Consider the following 14068-nt stretch of genomic DNA (forward strand, 5'->3'; position numbering starts at 1 on the left):
CCCTGTCAATTAAATATTGTAGCACACTGCCTCCCTATATGAATTAAACATTGGTATGAAGGGTAAAACACGAAAATACCCCTCCTTATATTTGAAAATGCTAACTGTTAGTTAAACTTAGGGTTTTATTTTGTTTCTGGCGAGAGACAGAGAGAGACGACAGAGGCAACTGAGAGGCGACTGAGAGAACACGAAATTCACTCAAATCCACCACTGCCGCCGGCGAAATCCACTCAAACGCTGTTGCCCGAGGCTGCAACATCGTTTTTTGCTATTTCGAGCTCTGATTTTCGCTATTTGGAGCTTCGATTTCCGCCGGCGAACAGTTTCCCTTTCCCTTTATCCCCGCCAAATGCTGTCACTCGCAACTGTGACACCGTACGAGGTTAGTCTCGATCTTATTTGATATCTTAAGATTCTAGCAAGGATACTATTCCTTAAGGTTGGTAAGTTTGCACTTTTAGTGTCCCTTTCTACACTGTTTGCTCAGTTTCTTTTTGGTAGGCTGTTATATTCCTTTCATTTCTCCATGGAGTTCCCTGATGATATTTCGTGTGTGTTTAAATTTTTTTTCTATAGACTTCTGGTACTTGAAGTACTTGGTGGTAACAAAGATGTTTTTTCCCTATAGAATTCTGGTACTTGAAAAGTACTTGGTGGTAACAAAGATGAGAAAATTGATGAAAAGGGAGATAGTTTAAAGGGGCCATTGTAGTTGCGGTTTTTGCTCAAGTTGGTTATAGGAGTCTCTGCAGGATGGTCATGTTTCCTCCTTTTCATATTCTTTAAAAAAATCTGGGAATGGTTCTGTGTGGCAGTTAGTGGTTTCCAGCACTTGTTTTCATATTTGTGTGTATTGTGGTAAAATAGTAATGAAATTTTAATTTTGTCAGTAATTGATCTTGATCTCAGTTTCAAGAATACAAATCTATGGGGATTTTGGCAATCATTAATTCAAATTTTCTATAAGGGTTATTACATATGTTTATGCCTGCTCTTTCTGGTCAAGTAGATCATGCATATTCTTCTCTGCAAGTGCTTTTGCCTGAAAGAACCAGTTTAATTGGGACAAAAATTACATAATGTCTAATATTAAGCAATTGGTTCAAAGATAAAGTTGCATTGATACTAGTAACAGAATGTTTGGAGGAAGTACTCCTGAATTGCTTGCACTTGCATATTTGGTATTTATATTTTTGAATTATTTATTATGTTTGTGTAATTTCATTTGGGGAGTGGTGTGGCAACTCCAGCTTAGTAGATCATGTATGTCTGTTGGCTTCTGACGAAAGATTTCTGTTTGTTTCCATGACATGACCTAGCTAAGGTAGTATGGGAGGCTTTTTGTGAGGGGAAAAGCTGACAAAGCATCTGATTTGAAAGCAGTTAAGGTAGGCTTTTCTATATATACTGTTTTTATTCTTATGTGCATGAAAAACACCCTGTGTCAGGGTTTTGCTTCTTGCCGAAGCATTATTGATTGTTTTTTATAGTTGGGAAGTTACTGTGCTTTTATTGTTATGTGTATTTGTACCCCTTGTGTTATGGTTTTACTTCTTGCTGAAGCATTATTTTTTTGTAGTTTATTTTATTTATATGCAGATGTTTCAAACACATGATATAAATTTTTGGTGGGGTGGAAAATTTATAAAACATCCTAAACTTAGTTATAAAACATCCTAAACACATGATCTCAAACCCCCCCCCCCTTTAAGGCAAGAGCAACCAAGTAAAAAGGTAACATTAAGCATGTTCAGTGAATTATGCTCTTTCTGTTTTATCCCTTCATCTTTTTTTTAAACTCATTTTTTATTATAATTTGCAGGCTACATCAAAAAGAAAGAGAAAAAGCAGCAGTGTAGTACAACCACCTGCACCTGCACCAGGCTTTGCAACCCAGGTATGTTCTTCTTTATGAAAATACTTTTAAACCAACCCAACTGCAACAAATATTTTCTAAATCCAAATTTAATGCAGCAGCAGGTAGGCTATCAAGGCCCTAGAAATGCATCATTGTTGGGGAATGATACTCCAGCAGCTTCTTCAATACCTGCAACTAGGAGATACAACAAGAAGGCAACTATTTCACAAGTTTTGGACAAGATGAAAGAGAGACAAAAGATAAGACAACAACAGTATTTTAGATTGCATCTTCATCTTGTAAATGGCATTTTTTTTGGATAAATGGCATATTCCTTTTGTAAATGTGAAAAAAAACTGTCTATAATATGACACTCAGTTCCTTTTGTAATGTGGCAGTAAAAAAAAACATTAAGTTTCAATCCTTTCTAATGGAATCCAATTTTATGTTTTTGTCAATTTTATTTAGTATTTTTATTTTTTCTGTACATTTTGAACTTTTATTTTTGAAATTAAAGCATGAGGAATCCAGTCACAAGAATGCCAAAAAAGTTAAAATACGGAATGAGGTAGATGACCTTGACATTTTCTTTGTTTTTGGAGAAAAAAACGTGAGAAACAAGTGGAAGCTGCTGCACTTTTATTTGGAAAAAAATGCACGGGGGTAATTTGCTCGTTACACTAACACAGGGGGGTATTTTGCACTATCTCTTTCATTTGATGAAAGAGGGGCAAAATTGTCAAAAAAAACATAAATATGGCCCCCCAGTCGCAACATTGGCGCGTGCGCTACACCTTCCACTCGCAGGGGTTCAATTGCTCCAATAAAATTTTCACAGGGAGGTAATTTGGTATTTTTTATATCACATGGGGTATCATGCACATTGCCCATATCACGGGGGGTGCGCTGCATTTTTCCCTTTTACTAATTGGATGTAATTTGTGTTTTTTAACTAATTGATTTTAACCAATAAAATCTAGTTTAATAACTTTGAATCCATCAATTTATTAATGTACATCTATTTTAATTACTATGTGTCTTCAACAAAATTACCAGGACAAATTCTACAGAGTTTAAAGGAGGAAGATGGGCAATTGTTGATGGGGTGTCAGAGTTACCTTCAGCAGAGCTAATAGTTATTTTGGCCAAAAACATGAGCTAAAGAATTACAAACACACCTAACAAAACTAAAGTGGCAAGAAAAAAGATCAACTACTAAGTAGAAGGTGTTCGAACTGACTGGGCCAACAAGTGAAAGATCCCTATCGAGAATTTTGTATAAGCGCAGCACAATTACCTTCAACAAGAATGGATTGCCAACCTCGTCTTTCAGCAAGGAGGACGGCCTCTGGAGCCGCCATTGCTTCTGCCAATTCACTGGTCACTTGCCTAGCCAACTATTGAGATATCCAGCCCAAGCACTTCCCATTACATCCCTCGCAATAACCCCAATTCCTAGTTCCTTACTATAAGATTCCTGAGAAAAAGTTTGGTCTAATGTGGCAGGCATGCGCATTGGACTCGATTACGAGTGTTGACGGACGTCGGCACGAGGCATATTCGCAGTGATGGGACTGTTGGCTTGTATTGGTGCCATGACATGGGACTGGTAAACAAAACATAGTACATTGCTGCTAAGTTGAGGAATGGTCGGGTGACGGGCTTGGCAGGCTGCACAGTGGGTAGACGTGTAGGCCTGGACATTGGTAGTCAGTGTCGGCAGATTGTGAGCAATGCAAGCTTGAGTCTTGACAATGTGTTGGACGTTTTGGGCAGAGGGCAAGCAGCGTTCATAGGCATGTGCTCACATGGGCGAGCATGTGCACATTTGCGGGGACGGTCGGTAGGAAAGTGCGCGCGGGAGCACACAGATGCGGGTGGCTCTCAACAGGCTGGCAGACGTTTGGCGCAGAACGCACTCGGTGGGTGGTGGTCCACGGTCGGCAAGGCAGAACGACTATCGACAACGGCCAAAGCTTAGTGGTTGGCTGCGTGAGCTGAAGCAAGAGGTATGCGATGAGGCGGTTAATGGGTGGTAACCGCCCATCTACATGGCTAAGTGGGGATGATGCTATGTAAGGCTGTAGGAGACGGTCATGGGCAGTTTTCCATAGTGGGCAGCAGTTCTAGTCAGTTTTCCCTAACAGTTTAGGGTGTCAACTGTATTCTTATGTATTTTTGTATTGCTTTGACTGGCTTATACGTTTTTGGAGAGTGGGGGTTGGACGAATTCCCTAGTGTGCAAGCTATTTTCTTGTATTTTGATTGAAGGCAATAAAATATAAGGTTGGCTTCGATTGTAAATTATTTTGTTGCTTGATTGCGTGTCAGATCTTACATTTCCTACATATTTGTTGATTTTTGTCCCTACTTTCGTACATCATACTGAAGAAGGTTGACTAGCTTGTGTGAAGCTAAGTCGTGATTGCCAAAATATGTATAGGTCACTAGCAAGTGCACTAGCTATCAAGTAGTATAATAAATATCGATTCCACGATAATTTAAATAAAATAATTATCGAAACTATGACTAATCTACGATTATTTGGATGATCGAGGATCAACTGATGGATTATGATTATGAAAAATAACTACTAAAGAGAACAAAATAAACGAAAGTGTTGGAGAAGATTTGATAATGAAAAAGATGCTAAGGCTATAGGTCCACCTAATTGATTCAATGAATGCGAAATTTAATAAATTAATCTAGCATGCAAGTGTTTTCATATACCGAGGTTCTTCCCAAGTTAATTCGATAAACTCTCTCGAGCTATACCAAATCTATTATTATCAAGGAAATAGTGGATCTCTCCAATCTAAAACTCGTGACAATTATACCTTATGATCTGTGAACAACCTATGCAACCGGATGAATCATACCTATGTGTGTCAACATATCATTCAGTTCACATTATAAATTACTCTATGCACTATGCCAAATCCCCTCCATCTCATCAACATAATTAAATAAACTCAAGATATTATCAAACTCTCAAATTATAAGAACAAGCACAATAATTTGCAGATATATGAAAACAAAGCTGTAGATTAATCCGATAAAAATACTTAGAATATTGTCTCAATTAGGCTCCCAAAAGCCTTAGAAAAAATTAAGTTAGTTCATCCTATCTCGAGGCAAAAGCACAAGAGAAAAATATAGAAAAATTCATGGAGTCGAAAGCTGGGCGTGAATGATCTGTCACTCTGGCATCTTCTTGCCTTGCTCCTCCACTCATCTTCTCGTCTTCTCCTCTTGTTCTTCAAAATTTTTCAGCCAAAAGATGTCTTTTTCTTGCCTCCTTTCTTCCTTTTATGCTAGTTTCCAATATGGTAGGAGGAACAATAAATCATGCCTTCCATTTACCTTTCTTTTCTTTCCGTTTTAGTATTATTCCTACCAAATTTCTCAAAATATTCTATAAGGAAATAACTAGCTCTACAACAAGTTTCCAAACAGCACTCAATTTAGGAATCTTCAATCTCAGTTTACTGCACGTCTAATAACCCGTAGGCACAGGTAACAGTGAAATCAGTTTCTGTCTCACAGACTTCTAATAACTCATGGGTCACCGGTTATTTTGGCAGCGCTGCTACTGGAATATTTCCTTTCTCTATCTTTTAACTATTTTCTTGCAACTCTCATTCCTTCTACAAAAGCACCTAAAATGTCACAAATACACCCAAGAACTAGCATCATATCACAAGAATATAGGGGTATCAATAGAAAAAGACATCATATAATTTGTCTTAATCAATTTCCCACACACTTAAGTCATACTTGTCCTCAAGCATATAACAATTTAATTCAATCACCCCTTTTAGAAAAAAAAGCTATTTCATTGCATTCCACCCCAATTCGACTTACTTCAACATTTCAAAATGAACTTACTATTAAGGTGCAAGTAATAATAGACTTCATAGTACAAATTCACACAAACCACACAATGAATCAATTGTCTCAACAATCGTTTCAGAACCAAAATGCAAAGTAAGTTAACACCTTGCTTAAGATTCACTCAATACGCTCAAAGTGTTTATGGGTGAACAACAACTCTCAAGTCATGCCGTGGCAAAATTTTATCATATGCTTGTTCTTATATCACATCTCCGCTGTTTAATAGTCAGTTAGGTGCAGGAATCAAAGGGTCTTTTCTGGATTGTAATGGGGCCTTAGGTATGGGTTAGAAGAAAGAAAAAATATAGAAACACGAAGGGTTCTTTTGGGTTAAAGGAATTAGGCGACTTTGCTTGCATAGTCTGCCACTCTACGAATTTTCTTTGTTCAAGTGTATACTCTGCTAACTAGAAACTCCTTTTTCTTCTTTTGATAACTTTCTTCTTTTTTTTTTTTTATACTGCATCACAACTTTTTCTCCATCTTTTCTTTGTTTTCTTCTTTCTTCGCTTCTATTCTTTTCTTCAACTTCCACAAACTGTTTTTCTTTTCTTTTTGTCCCTTGTTTTTCTCTTTTTCTTTTTTCAGACGGAGTAGAGATTATACATTTGTACCATAACACTGATGGAGAAAACAGTCCACAAGCTGTCATTTTAATCCTTTAAAACTGGGGTTCAAAGGTCTAATAAAAAAATATGGTCATCAAAGCTTGTATCTTGGCTATAATGACAATGAAATTAGGCTTAAGATTAATTGGCCTACTAAGGGTGGACTTTTATACGGGCTTAACAACAAGAATTGGGTTAATCCTAATGTTATTATCACTTTCACCACTCCCAACAACAATGCAATCTCGACATGTATAACCAAGCAAGTTTTAAAAAAATCAAATCAGAGACGACATCACACAACCAAATAAAATATGAGAGCAATAAGATATGTGCTCATATGCCCAAAAGCTCACAGAAATTGGCTCATGTGTTTTACTCACAAGCATTCGTCACTCAAATAATTATCAAGACAATAAAAAAAGTATAAAAAGTTTGAATTCTTTCCTATCATGTCGTTTGTATCTTGCAATCCTAACAATGCATTCATTAATCATGTCAACGAGAGTCAAATTGGGATTCAACAGAACAAATTCGACGTGCACCTTTTCAATTAATAAATCAAATCACATCGTGTACACCAAGATTATCATGAAAGTATAAAAGTTCCCGCCAAAATTAAGAATCACATTGCCCTCAATGTCCTATATCCCATGAATAGGAATGAGAAAAAGAAAACAATACTGACATGATGATGCCGAGGGTGAAAGTGGAGGTTCCCAACCACATCGTTGTCAGGCGGGGAAGAGATGACAATGCGACTGAGAAAGTCGTGGGATGTCCATCATGTTCCTGTAAAACACCCAAGAAGTTGTTAGAAAAAAAATAAAATAATAATCTGAAACAATGAAAATCATGTTTTAGTGGGAGAGAACTAAAAGAACAAAGATAAACTAAAATAGGAAAAATGGGTAGAGGGGACGAAAAGAAACACAAAAGGGGGAAACAAGGAAAAAATAAAAATAGATATCAGAGAAAAAAATATTGATGAGGCGGTTGCCGCCGAGGAGGTGGTGTTGCTGTTGTTGCTCCGTCGGCAATGTGGTGGTGTGCTTGGAGGCGATGGAGAATGGCAGGAGTCAATGGAGGGACCAGGGCGATTGATCGCAGATTTCCAATGTTGTTGTCGGTGTCGAGCAGTCTAAAAGTAGGTGCAGTGGCTGGCGGCAACACAACGGTAGTGAAGTCGGTGCGGTGAAGAGAGGCAACGGTTTGACGGGCGGTGGTGAGTAGTGGAGCGGCAACAACGCCGTAAGGGTCGGTGAAGGAGATGGAGCCGTAAATCTTGGGCAAAGAACAATGTGAGAAACCCTGAGTTGAATTGTATACTTGATTTGGGATTTTTTTTTTTATTTTCAATTGTTTGTTCAAAAATGGAAATTAAGGGAAAAGTGATAAATAAATGAAGGAAAAAAAATTAAAAAAAAAATCAAAGAGAAAAAAATTAGGGATTAAGTATAAGGCCGAGCATGTTGGTGGTAAGCCGTGGGCACGGGCTATCAGAGATTTGCGAGACTGCAAATGTCTTCTATATATGTCGTGGGCATGGGCTGTCAGAGATTCACTCGACTGAGCTGAAAAGTGACCCTACAAAAAAAACTCATGGGTTGCCTTGCACGCAATGCTTGTTTAACATTATTTCTCGACATTCTCAATTGGTGAAAAGTTGAGGAGGAAGCTCAACGGGCGGTAGTGTCCCCTCAATGTAGTGATTTAACCTTTGCCAATCTACTTTAATAGGGCCCTTGTTTTTATGATGTCGTTCGTCACCATCCTTGAATCTTTTCTTTCTCATGTGAGATTCATTCCATGCCTTGGTGTGTTCCTCGTAAAACCCAACATTCTTGTTGAATTGGTTCCTCTATCTCTTCATCTTATTAGGTCGACCCCATTTGTCCTCACTTGCCTTTTTCAATCAGACGATGCTTCAAATGGTTTTACTTTTTGATTGCAAGCCATATAAATATAATTACAAGAATACTATATAATTAAATCCACCTATAAATAAAATAATATACACACACATATATATAAATACATATAAAATATATATGATTTGATAATGAATAATAGTTTTTTTCTCTCAAAAGTCAACATCAATCATACAATACTTATTTTAAATTATTTTAAATTTATCTCTAAAAATAAATTCAAACATATATCAAATACATAGTTATTTATCTTTCATTTTTGTATCTTGAGAGACAAAATTTATTTTTTATTGTCCGATCATATCTTTTTTATATATACTTATAATTATACATATTGTTTAAGTTTATAGGTGGACTGAAATATATATACTATTGTGTACATATATATATATGTATGAAAAATCGTATTCAAATTTTTCCTTGCTTCAAAAATAATAAATATATATTTAATAAATAATTTTATGCACATTAGTAATGGTAAAAATATTTTTGGATGTTCTATTTGAATTGTTAAATTTAAATAGACTATTTCAATAATACATTCCACGAATTTATTTAAATAATTTTAATATTATAAATTGTAAACTATTCCATGCAATTATATGACATTTAAAGTAAACTTTGTTGAAATAATAAAACAAATACATATTTTAATAAGCACAAAAAAAAATAATGTAATTTGAATGAACGCCCAAATACTGCAATTCAGATAAGAAAGGATGGAAGTGGTATGAAAATGTTGGTTTTCATAAAGGAAGTTGAATGGTAGTGGTCCGCGATCGTAGACTCATTTAGAAATGAGGGTTAGGGTTGCATTTAGAAATGTGTCGAATGAGCTAACTATACGTACATAAAAGTGTCTCGTAATAAATTTAAATATTGAACATATTTCGACTTATTTTCAAATTATGTCTGGTAACAAATCCAAATATATAAAGGTATTTTGGCCCATCTTATTTCCTCTGGATGCGGTTCGTTTGAATCTTTTTTTTAATTTCTTGACTCAAATGCAAATGTATACTTATTAGGGCATTTTTCTTTCGTTTTGTCAATCGGTCGATAATTTCCTATTTCTTAAACCCCAAATTTGATTCTTTGAGCACTTCTAAAACCTCTTGAACCCGTTTCAGCCGGCAATGGCCCTCCTCCTCCGCCGCACTCTCACCCCCATATCTTGTCCTTGTTGGTGGCGCCACCTATCCGCGACCGCCGCACCCAAGCCGCCCCCTCTTCTCTGGGAGCACTCCAGCAAGACCTCTACCAGCAAGGAATCGATCATCCTTCAGCTATTCTCATGGGGCCGCGGCGCCTCCGGCCAGCTCGGCGGCGGAATCGAGGAAATTCGGATATATCCGGCGCCTGTTGCCACCCTCTCTGTCCCACTTAATTTTTCGCTCTCTCACGCCATTCCTGGTCGTCTCTCCCAAAGGTTGAGCTCCAGTGAGGCCCAAGTGGAGGTTGGGATCTCGTGTGGGCTGTTCCATTCGGGTTTGGTGGTGGATGGGAAGCTCTGGATATGGGGCAAAGGGGACGGTGGACGACTCGGGTTCGGGCATGAGAACCCGGTTTTTGTACCTACTCTGAACCCTAATCTGGAATCGAAGCTCAAGAGCATTGCTCTTGGTGGTCTCCATTCCGTCGCGCTTGATGTCCTCGGCCGTGTCTTCACTTGGTCAGTGCCTCTTTGAGCATTCTCCGTCGCTTTGAACACCACAAAAGATAGCACAAAAAACGAATATCCATTGCGTTTCTTTCATCTAGTTATCCATTTGTATGTGGGTCTTGATTTACAGAGATTTATGTCTTGCTAGTATAAGGTTTCAGGTACATGCCCCTACTTATATGGGTTTCTTTGACACTCTCCATGGTGTAGTTTCTTACAGCATTATGCTGGTCTGGTTTACTAATGTCCTTTGTTGTTGTTGTGAGGTGGTATAACTCTTAGAAGAATTGTCATAACTTTAGTTGCTAGTTTTTTTTTACTTCCCACCCAGTTAAATATGTGATACTTTCCTCCAGTTATTCTAGTCCATGTTAAATCTTTTGTGAAATATATTAAGATGGAGTTAAAGTTTCTGATTTTCACGAAATTGAAGCTTTGAGAGCTGGTTTCGTCTATGTTTAAATTATTTTTCCGTCCACTAAGCTTCTTATAAGCAGCTAAATCATAATCACCATACCCGTGAGTCCGTGACAATATACTTCCGTTGAACCATCTGTAGAAGGCTTTCTTTTGTGGTAGAATTATTCTTCTTTTGATTTTATGGATGAGAAGTTCATGTTACTCAAGTATTGAGTTCTCTATTGCATCTTTTAGATTTGTATGTTTGGGCAAGACAAGAGATATAACTGTTTGTAATTAAAATGGAGAATTCGCTCAAGTAAGGTGCAACCAAGCACTAGGAGAGGTGCAACATAATTCCATAATCCCTTGGTTTCCTTTGGTCTAATGAGTAGAATGAGATACAAATTCACATCAAGTCTGTACCAAGAATTATGTTTACTTAAATGTGAACACTTTATGTGTATGCATGCACGGACATGCATTGTTGCATCATGTTGCTTTATTTTGGAACTGCTCCATTCTTGCCAACGCACTTGCATCATTATGGGAAGCATAAGAATTTATTAGTGAATGAAAAAATCCATATGTCAGTGTTGGTGAGGCAAATTTACTAAAACCCGTATGCAGTTAAATCATATTATGCTTTCTTTCATTACTTCTACATGATCTCAAATAGAGTTACCTTGTAGCATTTGATATTTGTTATTAACTCATTGAGACTTGCATTGCATATTCTAGCCATTGACTTGGATAAAGGTTTTGTTTGCAAATTTTGATACTTCTTTTCTACGAAATGAAGTTTTCAGGGGTTATGGTGGATTTGGGGCTCTTGGACATTCTGTGTATCACAGAGAACTGTTACCTAAATTGGTAGAAGGATCTTGGGATGGAGAAATATGCTGTATTGCAACCAGTGGTACCCATACGGCTGCAATCACCAAATCTGGTTAGATATCTATTGGCTACAATATTTTGTTTCTTTAAGCAGACAAATTATCTTTCTATCCTTTTGGATTAGTTGACATAGGAAAAGTTTTGAAGCCGCTTTTAGGTCTCTTTATAAGTTCCTAAAGCTGATTGCCCACATTGTAACATCTTACATGAAGGTTTAATAAAATATATAATAAAATCCATCTATGGAGAATGAGTACGTAAACTATGTCAAAGTGGAAAGTAACATACTGATTCTTCTGTTTGCTATTCAATGACATAGCTGACTTTCATAATGAACTTGGTACTTCTTCAAGGTCATGTATCATGTCAATATATTTTCTGCTAATCCAACCATATGTTTTAATCTGTAGATATTATGAAGAATACAGTAGGACTAGCATACCACTTGAAAACTGCTTAATGGAGGGGAATTGATTACTGACAGATAGATGATTTACACGTTTCAATGGTACTTGCTTTGCTGGAGATGGTAGCATGATTTCAGTTGTGTTTATCTTAGTATCAAAATCATCTGAGATTTGGTGCTTATTATTGTGTATTGACTGTGAGATAATTGTTCTCAACTATAGTATATATACACTCCCTTATTCCACTTTCTTGTCATACCTGGCTTGAACATACAGAAGCAACTTAATTTATTGCTGTATTTCTCTAACTAGTTTGTCATTGTATTTTTTACATTATATTTTGATAAAGGCAAACTTTACATTTGGGGAAGAGATGAAGGGGATGGTAGATTGGGCCTCGGCCCGGGTTGTGGCCCAGATCATGCAGGTGGTAACAGCACACCTTCTGAAGTAAAAGCACTGCCTGTACCCGTGGCTGCTGCTTCATGCGGGGGATTTTTTACAATGGCGTTGTCTGAAGAGGGGCAACTCTGGAACTGGGGTGGTAAGAAATGCCCTGTTATTCATTATTTATGATCTCAAATTTCAGAAATAAGCTAATTCACCCCGAGGATCGTTTTGAAATATAGTAAGATGAAACTTTACGCCTCTTATGAATCATAGACAAACTAGATTGCAATATGTTTGTTAATTTGAAAATGAAATAGCGCTCTAAGAACATTGCAATCAAATATTCCATCCAATAATACCTCCAAAATCTTGGGTGCTGGACCTTTCTAGTTAGAGCAAGATAACAAATCATGATTAAGGCAAGATTATCGGAACTTCTAATGCTAGTTAACCAGAACTGCAACGCTGTAAGTTGAAGAAGTTAAACTGCTGAATAAGAATGAGCGTTACAAGAAACCAATATCAACAAAGCTCCAAGTCTTATTAGTATTGTCTATGTGTTTCTGCCACAGCCAACTCCAACTATGAGCTTGGTAGAGGTGATAAAATTGGTGGCTGGAAACCTCAACCTGTTCCCAGTCTCAAAGATGTTCGTATAGTTCAAATAGCTAGTGGTGGATATCATTCTCTTGCTTTGACAGGTATAATCTGTCGAGAATATCTATATGTATCTAACTGTGCTGTAGTTCACATTACAGATATCAGAGAATATCTATATGTATCTAATTGTGCTGTAGTTCACATTACAGATATCAGAGAATATCTATATGTATCTAACTGTGCTCTATGTCAGACAAAGGGGAAGTTCTTTCATGGGGTCATGGCGGACATGGTCAATTAGGCCACTCTTCCCTTCATAGTCGAAAAATTCCTGAACCAGTGGAGGCCTTAGCTAATGAGAGGATCTCTTACATTGCTTGTGGAGGTTCATCATCAGCGGCTATAACCGGTAAAAAACCCGATTTTCATTTGCATATAAATGATTTATGAATTATTAAGTTTGATATTAGGGGGTTCCGAACAGCATCCATTTGGTCTTAGGTTGGGTATGTGGACCTTGGCTAGGCAGAACCTTCACATGTGAAGTTATTTTTCTCTTTTTGCTTGAACAGTTTACCATACAGCCCCGCAGATATATGAAGATAACCAAATTTTGTTATTTAATTCTTCAGACAAGGGGAAGTTGTACATGTGGGGGAATACGGCAGATAGTCAATTAGGTGTCCCTGGACTTCGAGATGTACAGTCATCACCCATCGAGGTTAAGTTTCTCTTGGAGGATGACGGGCTCGGGGATCACAATGTAGTTTCAGTTGCTGTTGGTGCTTCTCATGCAATGTGCCTTGTTTCAAGGTCAGGTGGCTAGTAAGTGAACTTAAAACCACTTAAATGTTTAATGCCCAAGCATGAAATATATGACGGGTTGAGAAACTTAGGTTTGTTGAAAAGCCGATGAACTTATGTGTATGCAACTTCTAACACGTTACGTTAGGAGATTGGGGTCCAACTTTGTTGTCTTCCTCAAGCTTAGTTAAGGTTCAAAATTTTGTTCTGGGCTATGTATAATTGTCTGAAGTTGCCACTAAGCAACAGCAGGTAATGTGACGTTTGTTATCGGTTAGAATGATGTGGACGATGAAAAGTTGTGCGTGGGTTATGGAAATCTTAGTCTGAGGTTGATCGTACCCGTTCATGTATGAATTGGAATCCTTTTGTCAAAATTAGATTTGATTATAGGGTGAATTATACTTAGACTCCCCCTAAAAATCTAAAAATGCAAAATTACACTTTTTACCAAAGAAATTTTGAAATTACACTTATACTCCATCCAAATATTCCTTGTTTACACCTGATTTTCTTTGTTAGAATTTGGATGAAAAATGCTGACATGAGCAAAAAGAATTGCATAAATTTTCAATCCCTTATTTAATGTTTTATTTAATAATTTTGTACTTATG

General features: G+C 37.1%; 1 protein-coding gene and 1 long non-coding RNA gene across 4 annotated transcripts; one reads left to right on the plus strand and one right to left on the minus strand.

Annotated features, from left to right (window-relative positions):
- Positions 5160-7714, minus strand: LOC110012392. Its single transcript, XR_002287542.1, has 2 exons — positions 7052-7714; positions 5160-5520 (listed from the first exon to the last, which is right to left on the minus strand). It is a non-coding gene; the product is annotated as an uncharacterized LOC110012392 (long non-coding RNA).
- Positions 9266-13662, plus strand: LOC105167443 (probable E3 ubiquitin-protein ligase HERC3). 3 transcript variants are annotated; one of them, XM_011087161.2, is made up of 6 exons: positions 9268-9966; positions 11166-11305; positions 12010-12204; positions 12623-12751; positions 12904-13059; positions 13283-13662. In XM_011087161.2, the coding sequence occupies exons 1-6, from the start codon at positions 9431-9433 to the stop codon at positions 13474-13476; spliced, it is 1350 nt and encodes a 449-aa protein (XP_011085463.1). In that variant the 5' UTR covers positions 9268-9430; the 3' UTR covers positions 13477-13662. The 3 variants fall into 3 exon arrangements, with proteins under 3 accessions (XP_020552160.1, XP_011085463.1, XP_011085464.1); XM_011087162.2 differs by having other exon boundaries at positions 9809-9966; positions 11159-11305; XM_020696501.1 differs by lacking the exon at positions 12623-12751 and having other exon boundaries at positions 9266-9966.

Source organism: Sesamum indicum, linkage group LG8 (genome assembly GCF_000512975.1).
Source record: "Sesamum indicum cultivar Zhongzhi No. 13 linkage group LG8, S_indicum_v1.0, whole genome shotgun sequence".
Classification (NCBI taxonomy): domain Eukaryota; kingdom Viridiplantae; phylum Streptophyta; class Magnoliopsida; order Lamiales; family Pedaliaceae; genus Sesamum; species Sesamum indicum.

What these genes read in the sequence shown, in the direction of transcription:
- LOC105167443 (XM_011087161.2), top strand. Translation starts at nt 9,431, where the DNA reads ATGGCCCTCCTCCTCCGCCGCACTCTCACCCCCATATCTTGTCCTTGT. An exon ending in GGCTGCAATCACCAAATCTG is followed by an intron (nt 11,306 to 12,009) that starts GTTAGATATCTA and finishes ATTTTGATAAAG; the next exon opens with GCAAACTTTACATTTGGGGA. An exon ending in TCATTCTCTTGCTTTGACAG is followed by an intron (nt 12,752 to 12,903) that starts GTATAATCTGTC and finishes GCTCTATGTCAG; the next exon opens with ACAAAGGGGAAGTTCTTTCA.